The sequence below is a fragment of the Podarcis liolepis genome (assembly GCF_965112155.1).
Source record: "Podarcis liolepis genome assembly, chromosome: 3".
Taxonomy (NCBI): domain Eukaryota; kingdom Metazoa; phylum Chordata; class Lepidosauria; order Squamata; family Lacertidae; genus Podarcis; species Podarcis liolepis.
The window spans coordinates 95,725,646-95,752,161 of NC_139557.1; the positions used below are offsets into that span (position 1 = coordinate 95,725,646).

General features: G+C 39.8%; 1 protein-coding gene across 2 annotated transcripts in view; it reads right to left on the reverse strand.

Moving 5' to 3' along the window:
• Positions 1-26,516, reverse strand: part of SPATA17 (spermatogenesis associated 17) — a gene marked incomplete at its 3' end in the record, with an annotated part of 77,089 nt that overhangs the window by 21,019 nt on the left and 29,554 nt on the right. Inside the window, exons 7-9 of one of the 2 annotated variants that reach the window (XM_083494717.1) lie at positions 17,061-17,258; positions 12,033-12,181; positions 4,437-4,569 (exon numbers count right to left, since the gene is read on the reverse strand). In XM_083494717.1, coding sequence (XP_083350843.1) covers positions 4,437-4,569; positions 12,033-12,181; positions 17,061-17,258 — 480 coding nt within the window. Of the gene's footprint in view, positions 1-4,331; positions 4,570-12,032; positions 12,182-17,060; positions 17,259-26,516 lie in introns of those variants that run through there. The other variant, XM_083494716.1, reaches the window with a different exon arrangement.

The window sequence follows — 26,516 nt, forward strand, 5'->3', positions numbered from 1 at the left end:
ACAGACTTCTTCCTGAAATTGCAGTAGGATGGACTGTTGAGCTTGAAAAGCATATTTTATCCCAATCAGTGTGCAAAAGTAAAATTATCCATAACTAAGCCATGTTTCTCTGCCGTACAGTTTAGCTGTAATGATCCCCACACACTGCACTCACACATCAATTATGATAATCATAATCACGGTCGTTAAGCTGAATGTTCATTATTATCAGGATGCTGGTGACAGCAGATTCAATCATCGGGTGCAATGGGCAGGCAGTCACAGTCCCACCCAAGTTTCTGCAGACAGCGTTGTGCCACATTAAGCCTATGATGTGTTCCACATCCCACTCCATTTCAAAAGCTGCAGACGGTAAAGGTCAACTTTATGTTCTATGCAATATGCTTAGGTTCTCTAAATCAATTCTTTGGCGTACTGGCTATTTTTATGCTTTGTAGATAATAAAATTCTATTTAGGGCCAAATATGCATGCGCAAATAAGGAAAGAGGCACGCATCTGTGTTGTAAGTCACCTATAATAAGGCAAACAGCAGAAAGCTCTACAAAGAATGCCACTTCCTTGTCTGCAAAAACAAGGACATACCAAAAATTACTGCCATTAAAAGCCAGATGTCTTAAAACACATACGAAAACTAATTCCACTTCAGATTAAAGGCTGTAGGCTATAATTTCTGCTTCAGTGAATATTGAGAGAGTGCAAGTGTTCTGACAACTGAAAGATTAGTTAGTATATCTGATCGCTTGTCTGTCCAGTTTCATAGGATCTATCAGTGTTGATTAAATTCATGGCGGTTTCTGGTGGTTTCTGAATCCTGAAACTTCGCAGCTGTAAGGGCAGTATTAGTCATTTGGAAGCTTTGAACCAAGGAAAATACTTTCGTCAAGTGTAACGTCTGAACAAAGCACATTATTTTACCTTAAATCTTTCAGATATATAAATATATAAAGTTGTTGGTTCATCTAAGTTTTAAGTTGAGTGATAGTGATTTTAGTAATCTACCATGTAATAATTCTGCTAGTGCCTCGGAAATATGAATATATGATCTTTGCCAGTGATCTGCTATCAACTTCGCTGCATGGGCACAGCAGTACTATGCCCCTCCATCTGAACTATGCCAAAACTAGGCAACAAATACTGAACCTAGAACTGCCACCACCTTAGCAGCAACCACTAGTATGGTCGTACTGCTAGCTGCTCTCTGCATGTGCACCAGGTACTCAACTGGTGATAGAGAAATAAAAGCCGCCGTTGCCTCCATTTTGAAAGACATTGTGGCTCTATGTTCATTTTGGTTCAATAGACAAAGTTGTGAACATGGATTTGGTAGATCATTTCAATCCTAAAAAGTAGGCCCACGTCCTTCTTTAATTTAAAATTTCTGCTTGGGTTCACAAAGAAACTCACAATGCTATATAAAAAAATTGAAAAAGAAATATAAAGCTGTAGCTTTTAACTTAATCACAATTTCCCATTATGTCAGAACCACAGGTCTGGGGAACTTTTGGCCTACCAGGTGTTGCCCATCCTCCCTAGCCACTGACCATGCTTGCCGGAGCTGATGGGAGTTGTAGTTCAGCAACATCCAGAGGGCCAAAGGTTCCCTGCTCCTGGGTTAAACAAACCACAGTTCTCCGAGTCTGGACAAAATGGGGAACCACAGCTAGCTTAAGCGCAAAAGTGGCTTTCAATTTTCTCATTGTAGGTGGAAATAAGGGAGAGGGGGAAGTACAAGTCTCAGCATGGCAGGAAACCATGGTATCTGTTACGTCTGAACTGAACCAAAGTGTGCTCAGGTTACAATTATTATTGTGTTGGTTCTCAAATTATGGTTTGACACTGTAGGAATGAGTCCTGTGTCTGTGTGCGCGCATGCCCCTTTCCTCTCTCCTGGTCCCACAAGCTCCTCTTCAATTAGTTATTTCCTAATATGATCAAAAAAGGGACCCGGGTGGCGCTGTGGGTTAAACCACAGAGCCTAGGACTTGCTGATCAGAAGGTCGGCAGTTCAAATCCCCGCGACAGGGTGAGCTCCCGTTGCTCAGTCCCAGCTCCTGCCAACCTAGCAGTTCGAAAGCACGTCAAAGTGCAAGTAGATAAATAGGTACCACTCCGATGGGAAGGTAAACAGCGTTTCCGTGTGCTGCTCTGGCTCGCCAGAAGCGGCTTAGTCATGCTGGCCACATGACCCGGAAGCTGTACGCCGGCTCCCTCGGCCAATAAAGCAAGATGAGTGCCGCAACCCCAGAGTCAGTCACGACTGGACCTAATTGTCGGGGTCCCTTTACCTTTACCTAATATGATCAAAGCATAGTTTGCTTTTATGTCAAACTGACAAAACATGGGTTACACATGCCCTGCAAACCAAGACTACAAAACAGCTTCAGCTTCAAACCATGTTTTGCGATGTTAGTTTGGAGGGCAAGTACAAAACCGTTTTAACAGGGAAACATCAAACTATGGTTTGTTCAAGCCAAATTACAACTGAAGTACAGCATATGCATGGTGGGGAGGGAGCGCGTAACCACTGCTCTTTCCTATAGCATCAAACCATGATTTAGCATGGCATCTGAATGAAGCCACTATCAATTAGGTAACAAAAGCTGCAGTTCAGTTCACATTAAGGTTGCTTAAATCACATTGATTTCTATGGGATTTGATCTGCAGAACTGGAGCCCAAATACGTATTTTGCTGCTATAGACTAATGGAGCTATGAAGTAGAGTGGGTCAAAAGGTCAGTATCTTGGGCAGCAGTTATTTGAATTTTATCATCTGACACTGTAAACTGTTAGCGTATCTAGTAGGCTGTAATCCCCACCTCAGGATGCTACAGACAAAAGCATGTGCCAAGGTAGCAGAACCCAAGTGTGCAGAGCAATTTCTATGTCGTCTCTTTTAACTTGAGTCTACAGGGAGCTTACATAAAATCAGAATTTTTTTGCTTCCCCAAACTGACAAGAACTCAGAAAAGCAGCCGAGAAGCAATTGTTCAATTGTTTTCTTTCCATTTCATGCTTTGTGACTGATGATCTATATTAGTTCCGTTTTTAAACTTTTGACATCCTATCCCATATTGAATTCCTTCCACTGAACAGCTATTTATACAATGTTAAAAGTTTTGAGAAACATCGAGGCCTGTAGCAGGAAATTCTGAAATGATATTTTAGCAAATCAGACAGTTCTGGAAATGTCTGAAAACAGCAATACATTTCCAGTTATGTTTAGTCAGGAAAGAGAAAGTAACAGACAAACTATTTTCTTCTCTTGTTGTTATTGAAAGATTCCACCATTATTTTCTCCTTCTTTGCAATACAAACAGGGTTGGGGGGAAAGGTCACCCTATTTTATGTGATCCTCACAGGGAAAGGAAGCAAATTTAGGTCCCCAAACAGAGGTGTGAGTTCACCATTTTTTCAGGTGTGTGTGTTGAACTTTGCTGCCATTTGAGGAGGTGGGTTCTTCTAACCATGAATGTAATCAAGAACAACACACAAAAAACCCCTGATATCTCCACCTCTTCTTCCTTGCTCACCTCAGCCAGAAAGAAACACAACCATAATTCTCCGCTTCATCTGACCCCCAACTTCTTGTCGACTTAATCACACTGATCCTTTATATAATAGTATGGCAACGTTACCAACAACTGTGGTTGCCCTATGCCTGTTTTCTTTAATGTATTAACAAAATATGTTTGAAACTCTTAATAGAAATACAAAAACACACAACAAAAACCAGGGTAACATTGTTGCATATAATTTGGGGAACTGGACTTTTATCCAGTAATCACTTATGCTGTGTGTGCACGCATTGAGGTCCTTCTCTTGCTAGACTTCCCTGTTCATTTCAATGCAGTGAAATGTTAATCCTTTTGGTACAATCTCAAGAATGGTGCAAAGCATTGAGCACCCTCATCTTTGAATGCTCATCAGTGCAGAAAAGGGAAACTACCAGTCTTACAAAATTGCAGCCCTAAGAATAATACTTTTTAAAATACATTATTGGTAAGTGAAATTTTTAATTTCATTATGCCAAAACAGCATAAGTGTGTTTGTGTGTGTGTGTTGTGATGTTCTTAATTACTGTGTACAATTGCTGCACTTATTATGTTCCTTATTGCCTTAAGGAGTAGTAGTGTAATTTTTAAGCATCAGATTTCAATAATTAGGGCAAGATTTCTTTAGCTTCATATTTACCTGATTTTTTAAAAAGTAAAAGCTTATTTTTAACAATTTCCATTTTTTCTTTTTCTTCGATATACAGCAGAGGAGTTTCAGTTCATATTTTACTCTCATGAAAGCTCTGTATAGTTTCCCAATTCAGTGAGCTTTTATGTCATTTCAGTAGAAATTGATTTAGTGGAGTGGATCTGATTGATTTTGATATTTTTAAGAAGTCTACAAAGCTGTAACTTTGCTTTGGTTTCCCAACATAACTCACCTTATTTGTTATCCATTTCTCTGGGTGTTCTTCCCGGAAGTGTTTGAGCCCGTAACTCGACTGACCATATTTACTTGCTGTTTGGATTGATGGGACATACTTATCAACTCTGTGGCCTGAAAATGGCAAAAACCTGAAAGGTGAAACACATATATGTTTATTTAATACATTTTTTCATTCTACTAGTACAAGTCATATAAATCACAAGGGAACTGTACAATGCGGAAAGCATTTGTTTCAGTGCACAACCATTTTATACAGCCATAGTCTATCATTGCTGTTACATAGTTAATGAATGCCCCCCTTTACTTCTCCCCTATGCCTTTCATTTTGCATAGTACAGCTGAAAGTAAATTACGCAGGAGCTGCTTTATAAAAACTTCACCATCTCAACAGAAATGATGGCAGTACAGGCAATGACCGATTTGTGCAGGGATTACACTCCTGACTCCCACGTGTGCCAGTAGAGTGTGCATAAGCCTGCTCTGCCCCACCCCCATTCTGCCCCCTTTTATGACCACTTCCAGGTCACCACGATGTGTGTAAATCAGCCATTGCCTGTACAGCCTATTCTGGGGCCAAATGATTCTTCAACAACCAAAAGACAGACCGGCATAAAAATATCACCCTTTGCAAACTCAGGGACGGCTTCAGGTACTTCGTTTTCTAAAGCTTCAGACCAACTACTAGAGAGAGCTGATTTGGCTATGCGCCGTGTGCTTCAGTTACTTCTGGTTTGGACTACTGCACTATGCTGGTCCAAGCAGAGACATCACCTTGCCAACAAAGGTCCATATAGTTAAAGCCATGGTTTTCCCAGTAGTGATGTATGGAAGTGAGAGCTGGACCATAAAGATGTTGGGAAACTGCCAGGGAGATAACGTCCATCATGGCCCCCAAGCCGGAGTTCTGGACGTCCATCGGCCTCCCGTAGTCACGCAGATCCAACAGTTAGGGGCACAAAGCCTTTGGAAATTCCTAGCATCATTCCTAGGCTGGTGCACCCTCTTTCAGCAGAAAGCACAGTCAAAAGCTTGCACCGCAGAAGAGCAGAAGAGCATTATTTACAGACTTTATTTAGCGTAGAACAGAACAAAAGAAAACACGTCCATTCTCAGTCAGCGTCTCTGACCATCTGACAACGAAAGGAATCAACAAACATAAACATCCTGTGAATAGGACATGCGCAGACTCTGTGACTCTCAAAGCCTGCTCCCTTTAAGGTGGAACGGAAATATCCTAACAAAAGAAGGGTGATCGCCGAAGAATTGATGCTTTTGAATTATGGTGCTGGAGAAGACTCTTGAGAGTCCCATGGACTGCAAGAAGATCAAACGTATCCATTCTGAAGGAAATCAGCCCTGAGTGCTCACTGGAAGGACAGATCGTGAACCTGAGGCTCCAAAACTTTGGCCACCTCATGAGAAGAGAAGACTCCCTGGAAAAGACCCTGATGTTGGGAAAGATGGAGGGCACAAGGGGAAGGGGATGACAGGGGACGAGATGGTTGGACAGTGTTCTCGAAGCTACAAACATGAGTCTGACCAAACTGAGGGAGGCAGTGGAAGACAGGAGTGCCTGGCGTGCTCTGGTCCATGGGGTCACGAAGAGTCGGACACGACTAAACGACTAAACAACAACAACAACTATGCTGGTCATGAGCCAGCCCTTGGAAAGTGTTCCCAATTTCAGCGGGTTCAAAATGCTGCTGCCGAAATTCTGATGATGATGATGATGATTACAGTGGTACCTTGCTTCTCAAACTTAATCTGTTCTGGGAGTCTGTTCGACTCCTGAAATGGTTCAAAATCCAAGGCACGGCTTCCGATTGGCTGCAGAAGCTTCCTGCACTCAATCGGAAACTGTAGAAACCGCAGAAGACACTTGGCTTCCAAATAATGTTTGCAAACTGGACACATACTTCCAGGTTTATGGCGTTTGGGAGCTGATTTGTTCAACAACTAAGCCGTTTGGGAACCAAGGTGCCATTGTATTACGAATCCTGCACACTGTTCCTGAGTGCATCAGAGGCAGAATGGAGGTGGGGAGGGTGAGCTGGCTGAGAAGGGATGCAACTCAGTGGCCTTAGGATGCAGAAGGTCACAGGTTCAATCCCTGGCACTGCTGGATAGGACTCCTGCCTGAAACCTTGGAGAGCCAGTCAGTGTAGACAATACTAATCCAAAGCAACAGGCCCCCACGCATCTCCCCATTTCCTTCACCAGGAACTAGGTCCTGGTGGGGATCATCTATGGGTTCTGGAGACATGAACAGAATTCATTTTGTATCAAACTCCAATAAAACATCAGTGGTAAACAATGTAACTACCCCTTGTCTTTCAGGTGCGGAGGTGCAGGAAAGTAATTTGACATCAAGATAAGTTCTTGCTAAGGGGAAAAAGTTGGTTGTTTGCTCATTAGGCGGGGCATCAAATAGGATACCATAATACTGTAGTGAGAATAGGAGCCAACTCCCAGGGGCTGTGGGGGCTTTGGCCCCCACAATAAAATATTTGAGGGGGCAGGGGCCCCACAAAGTTGATGGGCATTTCCATTCAAATGGTATATGTGGGACTGTGTCATGTGATCAATTACGCATTGTGTCATGTGATCGGTTATGCGGGGCAGGGCTTACCTGGGCCTCCAAAGTAATTTATTCAAGTTGGCACCCCTGGTAGTAAGAAAGGGTAATTATGGTGCTCCCTGAGAGTAAAGGCATTTATGAAAAAGACTCTGTGGATCATACCCTAAATTATTAGATCACTGTACCACGAGGCAAAATATTATTGTTCCCAGATATCAGAAGGCTAAATCAAGTTTTCATTTCCCCCATATGCTATACTTAACAGTGTAAAATGAAAAAAGAAGAGGCCCTTTAAAAAAGATAGGAAACATTTATTTTCTTTTTCTTTTTGAAAAGCTTCCAATAGAAAGTTTTTAATTGTTGCGTACTACTTTTTGTGATGCCATCTAAAAAAAAACCTGATTTTCTTATTTTAACTGCTGAATTCTATTTTTAAATCCTTTACTGAAAGGATTTAATATTTCATCAACAGTAAATTATATCAATAAACCTTCCTTGTGGGGAAACAAATTGGTCTTTATTAGCATCTGGCCAGTCAAATTGCCCATAAAGAATTCAAAACCAAGGGCTCTTGAAAATTAACAAAACAAAAGCACAGAAGTAGCAGAGCTTTAAATTATACAAAGCTACAGAAGCATGTATATACTCATGGGGCAGGTGGCTTTCATATAAGACAGATTATAGCACTTCTAGGGCTAATTTGCACATGGGATGGACATCACACACAAAAAAAATTAATGTGGCCCCAATGTCCCTGAGTATACATAGGAGTTGCTGGAAGCCGGCTGCTCCACTTACAGTTTTTATCACTTCTGAATTGCATTTTAATAGTACATTTTTCTTTTGTTCAGACATGAAAGAAAATTGGCTCTCTCCAGGGATTGGATGATGACTGAAAGACAAGGCTAGTAGCAAAGGAATTTGCCCACGAATGCATGGAATTTAGGGTAGTCTTAATGCTCAGAACAAGGTGTATGTAAAAATAACTTTCTATAATAAGGAATACATTGTTAAGTGCTGTAAAACATTAAAGACAATATGCCTGATTTATAATAGAAATATATGCAGATTTCTTTGTTTATAGGATTCTTTCCTTTGGCATTTATTAGTAGAAATTCTTAATTTTATAACCCAGGAAAGCCTTGCATCTTGATAATAAAAGACATTGAGAATAGCCCCAATTCAAAACACAAATGTTTACAGAAAGTGAAGGATTTCATGATCTAATTATATATTGTGACTTGCATTAAAATATGTAATGAAATGGCTTCCATCTTGGCAGATGTACTAGGGTCTTAATACTGGATTGCCAGAGCAAAATAGCACAGGAACTGCACTTAAACCCAAACTAGGCTTTAGATGATCATAAAGAATTCAGACCTTCCTGTAGAAGATTTGTGACTAACCTCAAGTTCTCAAGGTAGGACACAGTGAGCTCCTGTCATTTTAGAAACAAAACTGCTTGAAAATTGCAACACAAAAGAAATAAAATATAAACAATTCTGGTGATGGTGTACAGCGTCATCTGCGGCCTAGCAGTGTGTTTTGTGGTCATAATAAGATGGACCTCAAGGAAACAAGCTAAGATGGGAAAGTTATAGGGTTCACTTAGTGGCCCTCAAAGAGAGCAGTTCAGTTTTGTGTGAGAGAGCAAGTGAGACTCCAGCATTATACCTCCTGCTCTACCAGTGCTCTCTTTCCAGTGCAAGACTGGAAGACTGAACTTGGTGGATGTACAAGCCAAGGCCTGAGTACCACCAGCTGACCCAAAAAGTCAATTCTTGTCCATCAGGCCCTATAAAGCCAGTCACAAAGCTTGCTGGTTAGTTTGACAACTTGTCTCATTGTGTGAAGATTCTGCCTAACTGTCAGTCCCCTAGTTTGGCCCATGCACCTACTCCTGTCCCTTCTGGGGCTTGATTGCTTGCTTGGAACTTGAACCACCACCTGCTTTGGACCGCCTCCCTGTTTCTGACCCACTTGGATTGACAGCCAGCTTCTCCTGGGTCCCAGAACCCAACAGCCCTTCTCACCCTTGGGTCTCCAACATGTTGTTGGACTATAACTCCCATCATTCCTAGCCAGCATGGCCAGTGGACAGGGATGATGGGAGTTGTAGTCCAATGACAGCTGTAGACCCAAGTTAAGAAAGGCTGGTTTAGAAGCTAAGGCCTAGCATTCTGATTAATAATTTCTTTGTCTGGATTAATGACATTCATTTACTGATGGGACCATTGTTCTCACCTGAAGGGTGTTCCTTAGGGGGCATGAGGACAACACCAAGGCCCACCCACTACTGGCCAATATATACATATGTACAATGAATGAGCACATTAACAGTCCAGAGTGAAGCATGCACTGTGCAATGTTATGTGTTTTCTCTGCTCTTTGGCTTGTATGCCTGTTAGGTTTATTACATGCATTCATTTGAGTATCAGGTATTCTTCGACACTTGGCCAGAAGGCAAACTGTCACCCCAAGGGGTAGAAGAATCAAATGTTCTTGCTGAGCACCCTGGTAGGCTGCTAAGTATGGCCCATGGACCTGTATTCATTCTATAGGTTGAAAGTTTTGCCACCAATGCTAGAAGGAACTGCATTGAGCCCTGCAAATCTTTTAAGGAGAGCACAAGATAAGAGCACATTAATGAAATGGTACTGCATTAGCTGCAGCAGCACATGCAGTAAACTATAAAAAGTGTCTGATTTATGAAAGCATGTATTAAACGTTATTTAATTCCCATCCCTTCCAAGACAACAGGTCTAAGTCAATAGTTGTTTTCAGTCAACTCCTCTGTGCTAGATATGATTTTATGTGTAACAACTGAAGGCTAAAAAAAGAAAAGAGAAAACGAGTTAGGTTGTGCTTAAAGTGCCTCTCAAGAAGCCATATCTTTAAGAATTATTATTTAAAAACTTTACATAGTCTTACATTGGCTATATTTCAGTTACAAGGGTTGTTTTTGCGCTGCCTGCATTATGTTTTCTGATATAACACTAATAATAATCATTGGGTTGTTTTGGTTTTAATCCCAGTCTGCAGTAGAAGTAAAAGCAGCAGACAAATGCTAGCCCACTTCTCGTATAAAGCAAAAGTAATGAGACCTCTTCTTTGCGGACACATTCTAGAACTTCTTAATTATATACAGACTTATTATCTATATCCCCAGTGTTATAAAGTACCAGAACTTCATTAGAAAAATTAAGCTGGAAAAATGAAGGCACCACTTTGTAAATTTCCAGTGGAAATTAGCTAGAAGAGGCAGAGGAATACTGGATCAAAAGAGGGTAATCATGCTTAACTGTGCCCTAGAGCACCCGCATGTATAATACGATTTGCACAGTAACTACCTCTCCTATTACTGCTTGTTTGGAGTATTCTGTGTTAATGGGGTTAGCTAATTTAGTATTTTAACTTAAAAAGGCTCTGCTGATTAATAAATGTTGCACACTGTGCTAGTAATTAAAATAAATGGAAGAGTTACAAATAGAAGTTGAATTGTTAAGAAAACATTATCTGAAAATATATGATAATCCCTGTTTATCATAATACAATAATAGTCCAGAAAATATGCAAATTGCTAAAGTTGCAAAGCATCTGACAAACTAGACATAACTTGAAATAAGTTTTAGATGTGTTAGATTTGCAAGGAATAACATTCAGTGCCTGTTTTCATAACTGCCCATGCTCTTCAAACTTGTAAATGCACATTCCAAACCTCAAACACCCTGACTAAGTGAGGGCAACACATAACCAGAAGCCAGTTTCCATAAATGCATCCTTTGCTGTACTGGGGACAGTGCAGGTAAAGGGGTTCAGTGCATATGATTCCCAGAACTGGATGCATATAGTACCCTATACTGAGTTAGAAGCCACTGGCACAGTGATTTGACAACACTGATTTCCTGTTCTGGAGGGCTGGTGGATGAAATCCAGGTCAAGTTAGCCCTTTGGGTAGATTTAGGTTTCCTACACCTTGAAATCAACTGTATTATTAAAAGTGATGGTGTCAATAATATTTTGAGTTGCTGAGCACACACAATAATCTGTATATGGGTAGGCCCCCTGTCAAACAATTTCGGCACTGTAAAACCTTTTAATTCTTCCTTTACCATATAGTCATAAAAGAGAGAATGATGCAAAGTTAAATTCCTGCACTTCCAAGCCTGGTACTTTGCCTGCACAGCTCCTGTTTAAGTTCCTAACGCATGTTTATTTCAGTTTAGTAAATGAAACTTGCGTCTTTGCTTGCAAAACTGTTGTTGGAAGCCTTGGCCATCCATACTGACGTGAGTATATGAAGGGTCTATTGAACTCCCTCAGCCCAATCTTATCAGGTAATCTTTATATTCAGAGTTTAGTCTGTTAAAGGAAAACATTCCAGTTTTCAAGTACTTTTCAAATAGGCAAGTTGCCTTGGCCTACAAGTATACCAAGTTTCAATGTTCCAGGTGGTGTGGAATTACCTTAATTATTTCTCAGATGCAGCCACAGTAAGGAAGCTATTATTGAACCATGCTGGGGTGGGGTTGGGCAGGTACAGCCTGCAATGAAAGCTTGCACGTATTTGGTGAAGAAGTACGAAGCAGTGGAGTTCTCTTCTGGCCAGGAGTGTCTGATTTGCTTGACTAAGATCAGGGCTGTTCAGTGGCTTGTCATCTGAAGCGGCTAACCTAACTACTTAAGTGGGATTATTACAGAATAATAGCCCAATCCACAAATCAATCAAGATGAAATGGACTTGGTTTTAAACCGATTTAGCCCCATTGACCTCAACTCAGCTAAACAAGCTTAAATCCAAGTATTTCAGCTTTCCTGGGTGAATAGATCAGGGCCTAAGACATTTGAAAATCTTGGTCCACGAAATATGATGCTTAGATAGACTTATGCTTAATGGTTGCTTTTCAACTTTTCAGAATCAACAGCTTTTTTGAGTCTATCGAGCAACAGTAAAAGATATAAAAAGAAGAGGCACGGTGAAGAGAAAACAGGAGGGGAAAGCAAGCAACTTACACTTCATCATGTACACGGTTTCTCCACTCTTCTTGTTTAATTTTTTCTCTGGCAAGCTCCAGTGAAACGTTTGAAGCTGCCACCTGCACAGATGGTTCCAAAGGCTTATAGCGTTGCTGCAACACTTCAACAGGATCACGAAATGGGCCCTGAAAGGTACAGGAGAAGACATGCGTTCTGCACTGGGGCTGTTCCTCTTTGCTTTGATTTTTATTAGCAGCCTAGCACTGATGTCTCTGCATCTGAGAGTAGACTTGTTTCTCTCTCGAATCTTGGTGAAAAGCTAAATTTAATAGTTTTGGGTCTTTACCTAATCTTGTGATAATTTTCTATAGATTAATAAGTAAGCTTTTATCAGACTGTAATTATATTAATATAATGACACATTTGCTGAGTTATCACAAACAGTGGAAGAAGTGATGAATCATATCTGAACTATACCATTCTAGACTTAGCAGGGGCTTGTATGATTGAATATGCCTCCAAATTATAACAAACACACACAAAAATGTGAGGGAGAAGAGCCTTTTCTATGTTAGTTTTCTATGTGGATAAATAAATTGGGTGCTGGGTGGACAGAATTTGCTGTATGATCTGAAGTGCTCCAGACATAGAAATGTTGACAAGCTAACACTATGTTTGTGGGAACCCAGACCATAGAGATTTGGCAAGGAAAAATCTATCCAGTGTTTTTTAAAAGGGTTACACCACCTCTTGCCTTTAGGTAGTAAGTATGAACGTACCGTAAATATCATTAGCACTGTAACTCAATGCAATTTACAGGCAGCTGACTATTGCTGAGTTGCCAATTACAGCCTGTTTTCCTTTTTACCACTGTTGTTCTAACACTGAAGTAGTGAAACAATCTCACCCAAGAAAAGGAGGTGGGGGCAACAATCCTAATCATGCCTCTTATTCTGAAGGATCTCTTTCTTTAAATAGGTTATCACTAACAAGCCACAGCTGGAGTTACTGCAAGAACTGAGTGAAGACTGCAGGGCTAATAAAAAGAAATGATTCACGCCTCATTTATGTTCACTTATGTTTTACATTAATAGAAACCAATAATAGGAACCAGTTACCATAAAAGTCACGGACCGTAAATAACACAAATGGCAAATAAGTATCATCTAGTACTTTTCACAGCTGGACAGAAGGATTGCTATATTTGAAAGTTGTTAATGGATTTTTATTGGAACTTTACTTTTTAAAGGCACAGCACCCCAATTGCCAGGTCTCCTGAAAAGAAGGAAGCAAGTGATCATAGCAGTTATTCATTGTGCCAGAACCCCCCTCCTTCACTTCCAGAAGGGTTATGCCAAGAATAAATTTATTTTATTGGGACCACTACAGAGCTTTTAAAGGTGTGAAAAAGAAATTTAAAAGTTTATTAGGTTTCACAGGAGTAATGAGTGCAATCAAGTAATTGACTCAAAATAATGCACATTATTTGCTTATGTTATCTAGAAATTTGCAGTTAAAAACATAAAATGGGGAAAAGAATTAACCACGATCTTATCTAGGTGACCATAGTCCTTAAAGCACAGAATGGAGATTCAGTGTAAACAGGAAAAGAGAAAACTTACTTGTTTTCCATTTCAAAGTTCTCACTTACTTCCTACCATCTTGCACCCCTGCTATGTTTTGCTGTTATGGGCACAATCCAACATAGATAAGACCATGCTTTACTGCAGAGGCATTTAAGTGCATGCGGAATTGCATTCTGTCATCAAAATACAGCAATCTCCTTATGAGTCAGGGATCTGATGTGCACGAACCTGTAAGTTCTTTCCCCTTAATATTATGAAAAAGGGAAGCTCTATACGCAGAAAAAGAATGCAGAGTGGTCTCCACTGGAATGAATGGGGAAGTCCATGCTTACAGTAGCTTTTGATGTGTAAATGTTGCATACAATTTACATGGTGTAAATGTTGCATACAGTGGCATTCCACTTTAAAGCAATTTGCCTCTACACATGCATTGGATGGAGAGGATAGGATTTTGGGATCATAGATGATAGCATGATGATGTCAACCCTACAGCTGTGAAATCTCACTTTGGGGGTCATTAAAAAAATAAAACAGCTAATATCATAATGCCATTACCCCAAGCTATGATGTAACCATATGTGGAGTGCTGTGTAAAGTTGTGGTTGCCTCACCTCAAAAAAGGTATGGTAAAGGTTCAGAAAAGAGTAACCAAAATTATCAATAAAGTTCTAAATGATTTTTCACGGTGTGGAGAAAGTAGGTAGAGAAAGTTTTTTCTCCACCTCTCATAAAACTACCGATTGGGAACCACTGACCTAGAGGATAAGACAACCAATGGCTACTCACTATTGGTCACTGAATGAACAGGATTTTGGAATATGGTTTGATCCAGAAAGGCTCTGATTATGGTTTGGAGGCCAATTTTGGTAACTCAACCTGCGGCCTAACAGTATCTGATTCGTACAACTTCTTGCACACCAGATGAGTGTACTATCCTGAATGTTTCACTGCATTTATGGATGATAACTCAGATGATGCTAGAATCTTAGCATCTGATCCTATCCTGTTTGCCTTACATAGCAGGCCATAAGGGGGAAAGGAGAGATAAAATAAAGCAATGTAGATGTTCTTAATTACCTTTAATAAAGTGACAACTAGTTTCATGATCTTTGTTTCCAGCGTTCTGTAATTCTAGTTAATTCTGTGATAAAAGTCAGAGATCTGACAGAATATATATCAACAGTATGAATATATGTGTGTGTGTTACACACACACACAATATTTTCCCATATACTGCCTGAGAAAGCCAATGGATAGTTAAATGTTTAGTCTGAAAATTTGACATGAATACAAACTCTTGTTTTAACACTCTCCTTGAGCACATTTTGGTATCTTAACACTCACATGGGGCCTAATGTGTAAGGTACATAAGTTTAATGTCAAATGCTGCTGTCACCGAGTACTAAGTCACAAGGATGGCTAGCAATTATAAATCCCTCATTGTCACACCACCAGACCACTTTGAGAACAGTGCATTCTGTTGGATTTTCATTCCAGCTGTTTCATCAGCTCAGACCAATGTCCTTTCCCAAACATATACCTCTAAACTGTGTTGTCCAGGGATTTAGCCGTGTGACTCCCATTAACATCAATGAGAGTCGCACAGTTAAATCCATGCACTGTACTTTGAAAATTTACTCCACAGTGTACATCCCAGGGCACTGAAAGGATTAAAGTATTATACAGTAAATTCCCTCTTCAATGTGCAGGGAAATAAGTAGAAGTCTTCTCTTTGTTCTGAAAGGCTTTCTTGTGTAAGTTTCTTTGTCTGTGTCTAAACTGGGGGGGAAATGCTCCAAAGTAGCCTAAACAAGAGAAACTTAGCAAATCAACACGTAGTATAACTGTATTTTGGCAAATTGGAGGCTAGTGGAGATATTCCCATCTACTCTAGGGAAGAGCCTAATTGATTTTAAATGGCCATTAACTGTTATAACCAATTTCAGTGAGTTCAAGTTTGCAGCAGAAAGTAGTTCCAGAAACAATAGGATTTCCACTTTGATTTTAAAATATTAAAGAGATCTTTACACATTATAGGGAGAGATGTACTCCTTAGAAATGTATGTTGCCTGTTCATTCTTCTACCCATGGTAAATTGATCTTTTAGTCAGGGAAATTAACATTGCAACTCAGTTGGATCAGCAGCAAATGACATTCTAAGTGAACATTGTGTGAGTGGGAGGAAATAAAGAAAGATGAAATTGTCATCACTTCTGTTATTTTGATTCTGAGATTGAAAATGGTACTGGGCAAGAACAATTTGAAACACTGATGGGACTCCTTCTAGGTACTGGAGATAACTCAACGTTTTGTGAAACCTTCACAGGGCATGCAGAGCTCAGGGCATGAAGGGACTGCCGTATTCTCTTCTGTGCTATGGAACGCCCCACCGAAGAATGTACAGTGGTACCTTGGTTCCCGAATGGCTTGGCTCCTGAACAAATCGGCTCCTGAACACCGCAAACCCGGAAGTGAGTGTTCCAGTTTGCAAATGTTTTTCAGAAGCTGAACGTCTGATGCGGCTTCCGATTGAGTGCAGAAAGCTCCTGCAGCCAATCAGAAGCCGTGCCTTGGTTTTCAAACAGTTTCAGGAGTTGAACAGACTCCTGGAATGGATTAAGTTCGAGAACCAAGATTTCACTGTACTCATAGCCATCTCTGTGAGCAGGGACAGGGATAGTCCATTCTCTTCTTGCTTGGGAAAGTTCTGTGGTTTAAGTACATGGAACTTTCTCCCACAATGAAATGAATGTAAAGTTCCATTCCTATTAAGGTTGATTAAACCAGATCTCCTGAATAAAACAACAATTGCAGCCTGAGAGCTATTATATACAGTGGTATCTCGGGTTAAGAACTTAATTCGTTCTGGAGGTCCGTTCTTAACCTGAAACTGTTCTTAACCTGAGGTAGCACTTTAGCTAATGGGGCCTCCTGCTGCCGTGCCGCCGCTGCGTGATTTCTGTTATCAGGTTAGCACAGTCTGTGACCTGAAGCATCTGTAACCTGGAGTGTCTGTAACCCGAGGTACCACTGTACAGGGTATGGTTAACATCTTTCATTTTATGTGGCCATTTAAAACACATGGTCTCTCATAAAGATGGAAACAAAAAACTTTCAGTCATTTCATGAATGTTTGTCCTAGAATAACAGTCAAGAACAATGAAATCAACGAGATTAAACATACAGTGGTACCTCAGGTTACATATGCTTCAGGTTACATACATTTCAGGTTACAGACTCCACTAACCCAGAAATAGTGCTTCAGGTTAAGAACTTTGCTTCAGGATGAGAACAGAAATCGTGATCCGGTGGTGCGGCGGCAGCAGGAAGCCCCATTAGCTAAAGTGGTGCTTCAGGTTGAGAACAGTTTCAGGTTAAGTACGGACCTCTGGAACGAATTAAGTACTTAACCTGAGGTACCACTGTACTTAACACTCCGTAGCTGTGGCTGTTATTGGGAGTTATTGATACACAATACCTGAGGTTTTTGTCTCCCAATAGGAGGAAGAGCTGGCTCTCGTTGGAAGCCAAACAAATCAGAATAAGCATTCCAGTGGAGATCGACAGCATCCTTCTTGACCTTTTTCTTCTTGGGCCTCAAAGGTTTTGCGTTCCTTAATTCCAATTCCATTGGATCCGGTGATTTCCTGTAGGGCGAGTTGTATATTCCTGCAATCTAAAGACACACCATTTATGTGCATTGTTTCAAAATTTCTCTAGTTTAGATAGCAAACAAAACAACGTATCATTTAATTTATATTATTTATTATAAATTAGTTATTACATGCTTTCAGAAGACAAGCTCACCAAGAAATCTGAAGATGATGGAATAGTATAATACATATTATACATTCTTTTAATATTTCTTTTATTGTTCATATATTGTTGTACACTGCACATTTTACATGATGGTGGTATAGAATTACTATTATAAATAAATCACTTGGGGATTTTGTGTATGTGTATGTAAAAAGTTTTGTTTGATGTTCAAATTTCTTCCTGCAGAGAACCTTTCCCATGTTATTTGCCATAGAACCCCTGGAAGAAATGCGTTGTAGATTCAAACCAGACATCCTTGGGTGATATCCAGTGTTAGAATAGACCCACTGAAATCGATGGACATAATTGACTCAGGTTTCATTGAGTAAGAGTACTAGCCTGAATTTGACTTAGTTGGATATCACTCATTGGTACACCAACTGTTGTATGCTCTGAATTATTGACACGGAACCACAAATATATCCTGAATGCTGGATGCCGTCCCAGGAACTGCATGCACGGCACTGCTTCTGTACATTCAGTTTTCAATACAGCGGGGGATGCTGCTTCCATGTGGTTCTTCATATGGCACTACAAGCACACCCAAAAACCTGCATCTACACATGCCACCTCAATGGGTTGGGAGAGCTGTGGGATGTGTAAGTCATCTAATCAGCACAAAGAAAAATAAAAAAAGGATTGTTGATATGTTGTTCCAAAAGAGCCATTTTAGAACAAGCGTATCGGCCTGTTGAAACAAGATTTATGCAGGTAGCATAATTATCTTTTTAACTGTTAAGCACTGTTGAATAAGAGAAATGAAGAAAGTGTTAGAACTGAGCTGAAGCAGATGTAGAGTCAATGTTTATATTGTTGCATCTGCTGCTGATTTCTGGCTCCTAGGGAAACTTAAGAGTCCAGCTTCTCATAATGTATTAACCTCTTGGGAGTGAGAGGATTGAGTGCTCCTCAATTAGCTGTAATGCATTTTTCATTAGTGTGTCCCACAGGAAAATTCAAACTCTTAGTGTCAAAAAGTTAAGCAAGCTTTTATTTATCTATATCTATATATTGCTGTTCAAATGTATAGAAGACTCCTATATGCAGAGAGATAATTGGACGGGAAGATTGGCTGTTTATTGAATGGTAAGGACATAAACTCATTAGCTTTTAATTTGGATTATTTTGTCTTTTCCTGCCGCTTTTTGAGTCCTATGATATCCTTTTTGTGATTGGCTGACCAGAACTCCATGCTACATTCTAAAAATAGTTGTAGATTTGTATATAGTCACTATAATGCTGGCCGTTTTATTTTCAATCCATTTCCTAATAACCTAGATATAGCAAGGGATTTGCCTTCTTTACCGCTGCCACAAACTGCACTGATGCTTTCATTGAACTGTCTATAATGGCATAAAGTACTTTTTCCTTGGGTTAGTCATTACCAGTTGACACACCATCAATGTGTATACTAAATCAGGAGTATTTTGTCTCAATGTGCATCAGTTTGCTTACACTCAACCTGATTTCCCATTTTATTGTCCATTCACAAAGTTTAGAGAAGTCCTTTTGGAGCCCTTCTATATCTTCTTGGGTTTCCACCATCATTTGGCAGTCTTGGGTACCTCATTGTTCACCCCTGACTCCAGATAATGAACTAATAATTTAAACAGTGTCTGTCCCACTACAGATTTTTCTGTTTACTTTGCACCATTTTGGAAAACTGTCTATTTAATCCTAGTCTGTCTATTTAATCTATTTTCTGTTCTTTAACTAACTGCCAATCCATCAAAGTGCCAATCCTCATATATAATGACTGTTAACGTTGCTCAGCAGACTCTGGTTAGTGGCATTGTCAAAAGGTATTTAGAAGACAGAGTAAAAGTGTCAGTTGGACCATTTCTATCACTAAATGCTAAGTGAAATTCTCAAAGAACTCCAGATGGTTTATGAGGCAGGGATTTCCTTTGCAAAAGCCATGCTCATTCTTCATCAGCAAGGCTTGTTCTTCTATATTTAAGAAACTTAGCTTTATATTTCTATTTCTGTACATTCATTTCCGAGTTCTATCCTGTCACCACTTGAATATCATGAAACACTTAGGTCATCATCTCTAAGAAATCCCTGGGGAAAATCACTCCAAACAAGATACTTCCCTACTCATATCCTTTACCTGTGCAAAACTGAATAAATAATTGTTTAGCGGTCATCTTATTATGCTGTTCATATTCTGCCCAGAAAAGTTGGGGTTTGGCTTAAAAATAAGTATACTTTTTAAAAAGCAACAAGAATACAGGATGATAATAGGCAAACTGGTTTCTTCTAAGTGATCCTTGGCTTTAACCTGTATTTACTTTCACCTCCCACACAGCAACAAGGGTATATACAGTAGTAGTGGTATGGTGTCCTGCCAAAACTGGTGTTAATGTTTTGAGACATGATCAGCCAAAATATGGCAGCTTTTGCTCATGTTTAATTCAATGGGAGAGTTATTCCACTGAAACTAGTAAGACTTTAAAGTACTCAACAGTAGCTGGATGTTAGTCTTGTTTATACTGCATTAGCAGAGCAATCATCATGCTCCATCCCCAGCTCCTATTCTGCAGAACAGTAAACTGAATAGTTCTATCTGAACATATAAAAACATGTATAAATGAACAGACCTATGAGTTTCTCTGTAAATATCCCCCCTTTGGTTTAACCTATGGTGACAATACATAACCAGTTTCCTTGCCATCCACCCATCTCTGCTCCCCAACCCCATCCATCCATACAAAAACCGACTGGCGTTTATGCTCTCAAAAACCCCAGGGTCATTCCCAACATCCTGTTCGTTCATTTTCATCACCCAGTATAACCAGTTAGAAAGTCATCAGTGTTACTTGAGCAGGGCATCCAATGCTAAAGTGTGCTTTCCAGCTTTATTTCTAAATAGTACTATAGGTTATTCCCAACCCCCTTTCAAATCACATCTAGTCTATGGAGAGCATGACACATTTTTCTGTATCCATGTTCTTCGCAAGCGTCTCTCGCAAGGGCCTCTGTCAAAGCTGGCTTTCTGGGACTTCATTTTCAGGAACAATTTTCTGAAGTGACAAACACTATAGGGAAATCTGTGCTAACTGTTAAAAAACCTACAACTGAGTTATTTGCAGTACTGTCATGCTAACTTCCAACTCAATAAGACCAAAGAAACCTCTGGGGGAGACTCTGCTAATAGCTTCTTACTGACCTCCTTGCAATACGCCCTTCTGCTGAATAGTGGCCCAGTGGTGAATATGGCAAATGAGGTGTGAAAGCTGTGTGTGTGTGTGTGTGTGTGTGTGTGTGTGTGTTTTAAGGCTATGATTCTAACTCGCTGTAAAAAGGAAAACTGAGCTCCACAAACTCTCTCTGCTCTCTTGCCCTGGAATTCTTTTCTTCATCAGGCCTTCCACCAGGGAAACCCATGCATGACCCAGAAGTATTATTAATTTTGCCAGATCCCAAGCATAGGAGTGCATGTGCCATTTGTTACCCAGCCACCCTTAGCATTACATTAATATTTTGAATCATTTTCATTTCTAACAATGTATCATTTTGCTTTCTTCATATAATTTTTAATCTTGGTAATTGAGAATGGCATGCAGAGGGCGAAGAGAAAGGTTTTGCCAGGAAGGATCAAGTTTGTGAATTATATAAATATCACATTTTTAAAAAAACCTGGTATTTTTTCCTACATTGAGCAGTCACCCACACTCTTCTAATTTTCTTTTGATAATAATTCAGTGTCATCACTTAAGGTGCATTGCTACTGTTGCATTTATTTATTTTTTACACATTCCTGCTGTCAGATACACCATCTACAAATGGTATCAGGCACCCACCTAAAACAGCTTTCCAAACTACAAGTAATCCTTTTCCAATGCTTTTGAAATCAATCCCCAAATTAAAATGCTCCCTGTAGATTAACTCCTGCCAGTAGCTCCGCAGCTGCATTCTGGACCCACCTTATTTTCTCAACTATGTTCAAGAGTAGCTGCACATACAATGCACTGATAAAATCTAGTTGAGAACTTACCAAGGAATGTATAATGGTGGTTAGGTAAGGGTAAAGGGACCCCTGACCATTAGGCCCAGTCGTGACCGACTCTGGGGTTGCGGCGCTCATCTCACTTTATTGGCCAAGGGAGCCGGCGTACAGCTTCCGGGTCATGTGGCCAGCATGACTAAGCCGCTTCTGGCGAACCAGAGCAGCACACAGAAACGCCGTTTACCTTCCCGCTAGAGTGGTACCTATTTATCTACTTGCACTTTGACGTGCTTTTGAACTGCTAGGTTGGCAGGAGCAGGGACAGAGCAACGGGAGCTCACCCCTTCGCAGGGATTCGAACCGCCGACCTTCTGATCAGCAAGTCCTAGGCTCTGTGGTTTAACCCACAGTACCACCCGTGGTTAGATCTCACAAATCCAGGAAGGGTGCAGTTGGTATATATAGTGAATTTGGAAGAAAGCATTCCAAGACAGAGTTCAACCTGCGATTCAAGATCAGTGTTGGGCACACAGGTAGCCCCAAAAGGCAAACAATATTACTCTGTCCAAAATGGGTAAGTTGTCAACGACATTGCATGACAGCCTGATCCCTAGATCCTTCCCTTGCAAAGCTCTAGCTCGTTCCTTGAAACTTTTTGTGTGCATGTAATCTATTCTACTTTCTTTGTGAAACACACACAGAGACGCAGAAACAGAGAGTGCATTTCTTGAAAAAAGAAACCATAAATGTAGAAGCATGAAGGAGAGGTGTGAAAGAAATATTTGCTGGAAACGGAATTGCTGAATCAACACTGACCAGTGCACTTCATCATAATTATCAGGACATACTACTGCCAGGGGATTTATAAAAATCCCACTCAGCAAATAATTGCCCTGCTGTTAGGAGATAGTCAAGAGTGTTAACACACTGTCACAGTCCAGCATTTAGTAAGATATTCAACATTCAATTACTCTTGTGGGGAACTGAAAAGAAACATGATATTTTTCCAGGTACTGCCGTTCATGCTTCCATAAGAATTCCAGTGAACATTCCTGGTAATGTCCAGATGCAGGGGAGAGCTCTGGTGGCCTCTCTCTGTGTCAAGAGGTGAAAGAATGATTTGGAAATTTAAATACACATACACATACTTTGAAAATATTGCAAAAATAAAGAAGTGAATGATTCCATACAGTGTAATCTCTTTGTTAAAAATAATACCAATTTCTTTTAACTACAATCAGATTTATATATGCATTTTGGAACAGCAAAACCAAGGATCTATTAGAGATTAGCCTCAAAGAAAAAAGTTCATACTTCACTGTAGAATTTCTAAATATTATTCAAAGATTTAAAGAACCCACAAAAGAGAGCCTTTTGTTAAGATTTTGCCTTCTAGAACTTAAATAAATGACAACCATCTGAACAACTTCAGTGTAGCTGTGAGTTGCAAGGATGGCTGACACCTGCATCAGATTTCTAAATCACACACTCAATTTATGCACTTGGACCTAAGTCCCAAGTGAGTTGTCTTAGAATTGTGGTTTGTCAACATCTTAAATTCAAAAGGTTTGGCTTAACTAGGTTGGGATGTACATGGAAAACTGATTTCTTATGTGCAAGAATCCTGCAGTGTGAAAAGTCCTCTTGAATTTAATAATAATTTTGCTTGAACAAGAAGCAGGAAACGCTAACCTATAATATGCAGGTCTGTATACAGTATCAGTGATGTTTTACTTATCCATTGATGAAATGCTGTAACTGAGGTCCAGCATTATTCCTAAAGTACCTCCATTTTGGCTAGGCCATTTATATATCTCCATTTGTTTAATAACTAATTTAGCAGTATTCATTTTAAATTATTAAACTAAGCCTTTAATATGACTCATTCACTGGACTCCTTGCTCTGCGGTTTCCCCTTACTTTATAAGCTCACCAGTTGTTCTTTCTACCAAAAGAGAATAACAGTGCTTTCAAGATACCCAGTTTTATGGGAGCTTGATGCTAACAGGACAATCGGGTAGTATTCAGTCAAAGCAGATTGGACCAGGCCTTTGGACAGCTCTAAGAGTTGTCAAGACAACTGCAGAAGATGTTGTCTCTAAAGGGACTTATAGCCAACTGAAGCCTCATGTAGGCTAACTAAGAGTTGGTTTGTGGTAGGTGCCATCTCGCTGAAGGAGCTGGCTAGGTGGTCCTCCTCTTATTTTGCAGATAGTGGTCTTTCAGGGGGCTTAGCCATTTATATCTTAGGACCAAATTATCTCAAGGAGTGCCCCTCTCTGTATTGTTGGTCCTTTGATTTAAGAATCCTGCAGAGATCAGGCTTTCTCAATGGCACCCCAACTGTGGAAATATCCTTCCCCCATGTTGTGGCTGGTGCCTTTCATTTACAGTTTTTAGTGCCAGCTGGAAACCTATCTCTTTCACCAAGACTTTTGGGATAGTGTGATGCATGCAGGCATCCAGAGAGACCTGGATTGTCTAAAATGGAACAGATGACGTGAGCTGCCTATTGTCATGCTAGTGTTAATAGGGAATTTTAAAATCTGACTTTATGGTGTATTTATGGTATATTTTTATTATTGTGATCCACCCTGGAATTGTTTGGTGATGAGGGGTAGGAAATAAATTTTACAAACAAAATAAATAAATCATCTGAAAAAAGAGTTATGGCGGCAGGGCTGTGTCTTCTGGCCAGGTAAAGGTAAAGGTAACCCTGACCATTAGGTCCAGTCGTGGATGACTCTGGGGTTGCGGCGCTCATCTTGCTTGAGTGGCCAAGGGAGCCGGCGTATAGCTTCTGGGTCATGTGACCACCATGACTAAGCCGCTTCTGGAGAACCAGAGCAGTGCACGGAAACACCGTTTACCTTCCCGCCGGAACGGTCCCTATTTATCTACTTGCACTTTGACGTGCTTTCGAACTGCTAGGTTGGCAGGAGCAGAGACCGAACAATGGGAGCTCAACCCATCGCGGGGATTCAAACGGCCAACCTTCTGATCGGCAAGCCCTAGGCTCTGTGGTTTAACCCACAGTGCTAGCCCCGTCCCCCCCAAAAAAGCAAGTGTTTCTTCTCTGGAGGACATTGTCTGAAAACTGCACTTCAATATACTCTGATCATGACACAAAATGAAGATTTTGAGCAATCTTTAATGTAAAGTATTATGTTTTAAATGTATCTTTTCCATGCAATAGACTTCTTTTCTTTATCTTATATCTGAATAGGATGAAAGTATTTTTTTCTACGTTCTGTTTGGCTATTATTAAAAACTAACTCACTGCACACAATATGGACAGCTAAAGCCAGATCAGGGACCGCTACTCGCCATTTTCTCGCAAATCCTCCAGAGAATTTATTTATCTGAAGGAAATATGCTATAGCACAAGATTTACAGCTATCTTCAAAATTGGTAAGATTTTGCTTCATACCATAAAACTGTACCACCAAGTTGCATTTCAAGGACAATGTCATCATTATTTTTATTGAGTTGTTTAAAAAGCGGAAAACAGTGTGGGCACATCATCTTTGTCTGCAGATCCCGAAAAGCCACAGCAGCCAACACTGCTACAACGGACTACTTAGCTCTTTTTGAATCAATAATATAAGCCTGAGGCATTACATGCCGAGCCAAAATAGAAATAAACACATGCAAATTAATAATACTGCAAATATCATTGCTTTACAAACCAAAACACCAGAGACAGCAGGTCAAACTGCAATAGAAGCAATTTACCATGGCATACTAACTAAAAAAATTAATTTTATAATTCTACTACTGATTTTAATGCTACCATTTGTTGTTTTAGCCAAATTACTGATGAATGCAAGCTCTGTCATAGCAAGTCGCTTTTAAGAGGAGGAAGAGGATGTTAGTAGCTATTTTGGTGCAATAATATGAGGGGCAGAAAATAGGTATATTTATAGTTCTTGTCACTTGAAGATTCAAAATCTTCCAAAACACAGGAACAATATGTGTAATAATTTGGTTGTCTTTCACTGTTTCGGCACATTCTTCTTTTTCTTGCTGAAGTTGAGCGACAAAATTACATTTTAAAAATACATTCACAAGGAGATACACATTGCTTATGTTCATATTTTAAGCCGCTCTGGGAAGGGTTACAATGTAGAATTGTTAGTATAAAAATTAACCACTGTCAATTGTAGTGTGTCTTACAAATATTAAATGATGATAAAAGTTTCCTGATCTGCTCTTATTGATTTGTCTTACAAAGAGAAAAGATGTTAAGTCTAAAAAACTCAAATGATGTTGTTCGGTCTTTGTAAAAGCTTTGTGCTGGCACTACAAACCTGAGAAAGAATAACAGGAGGAAAAGCAGGCACCATTTAAAGAAATAAAATAAGGATTCCATGGCTTTCTCTGAAAAACAAACTTAAAATTCCCCCTTTAAAATCTCAGTCTCAACAGATATGTTATGAATACGAAAATTGGATAGCTCTTAACACTATCTCAGTGTATTTCTAACTGTAGTATGCAGTTGGATCTCTTCCACAAGGCAACCAGTAGGTGGAGCAGATAACATAATTTATGACTTGAAAACACTGGCATAGATTCTATGGCAAGTTTCTTCATAATTATAGGGATGATGAAGAAAGAATTTTCTTCAAACAAAGGAAGGCTTAGATGTGTTAGGTGTTACTTGACTAGTTATTGAAACCACCAATAAACGAAGAACGTTGATTAAAAGCTCAATATTTCATAAGGATAAAGTTTTAGAGCTTGTCATTTATTTCTCCAGGCATTGTCTTCTAGCAACCTCAGTTTTAATCAAAATACAATTCCAATTCTATTTTTAACTTCTTTGTATGCTAAGTTTATACCAGCATTAGACACCCTGAGAAGGTAATATATAAGGATGCAACAAATCTGTATATTTTAATGTGTGTGTATAATTTGCATATTTGCATTAACCTGCTGCATATCGGATCACAGGGAATGTAAGATTCACCGCAATTCTGCAATGACACTGGCGCATTTTGGGGCTGGGACCTGAAGTGCTAGTTCTTAAATTGTTAAGTAATATTTCAATAAGTGCATTACACTTCAGAGACGAGTGTGATTTTCACATGTTGCTACATATTGCACCATTTGATTAGCATGTTTGTAGATTGTCATGAAATTATGAGGATGAGAAATCTTAAA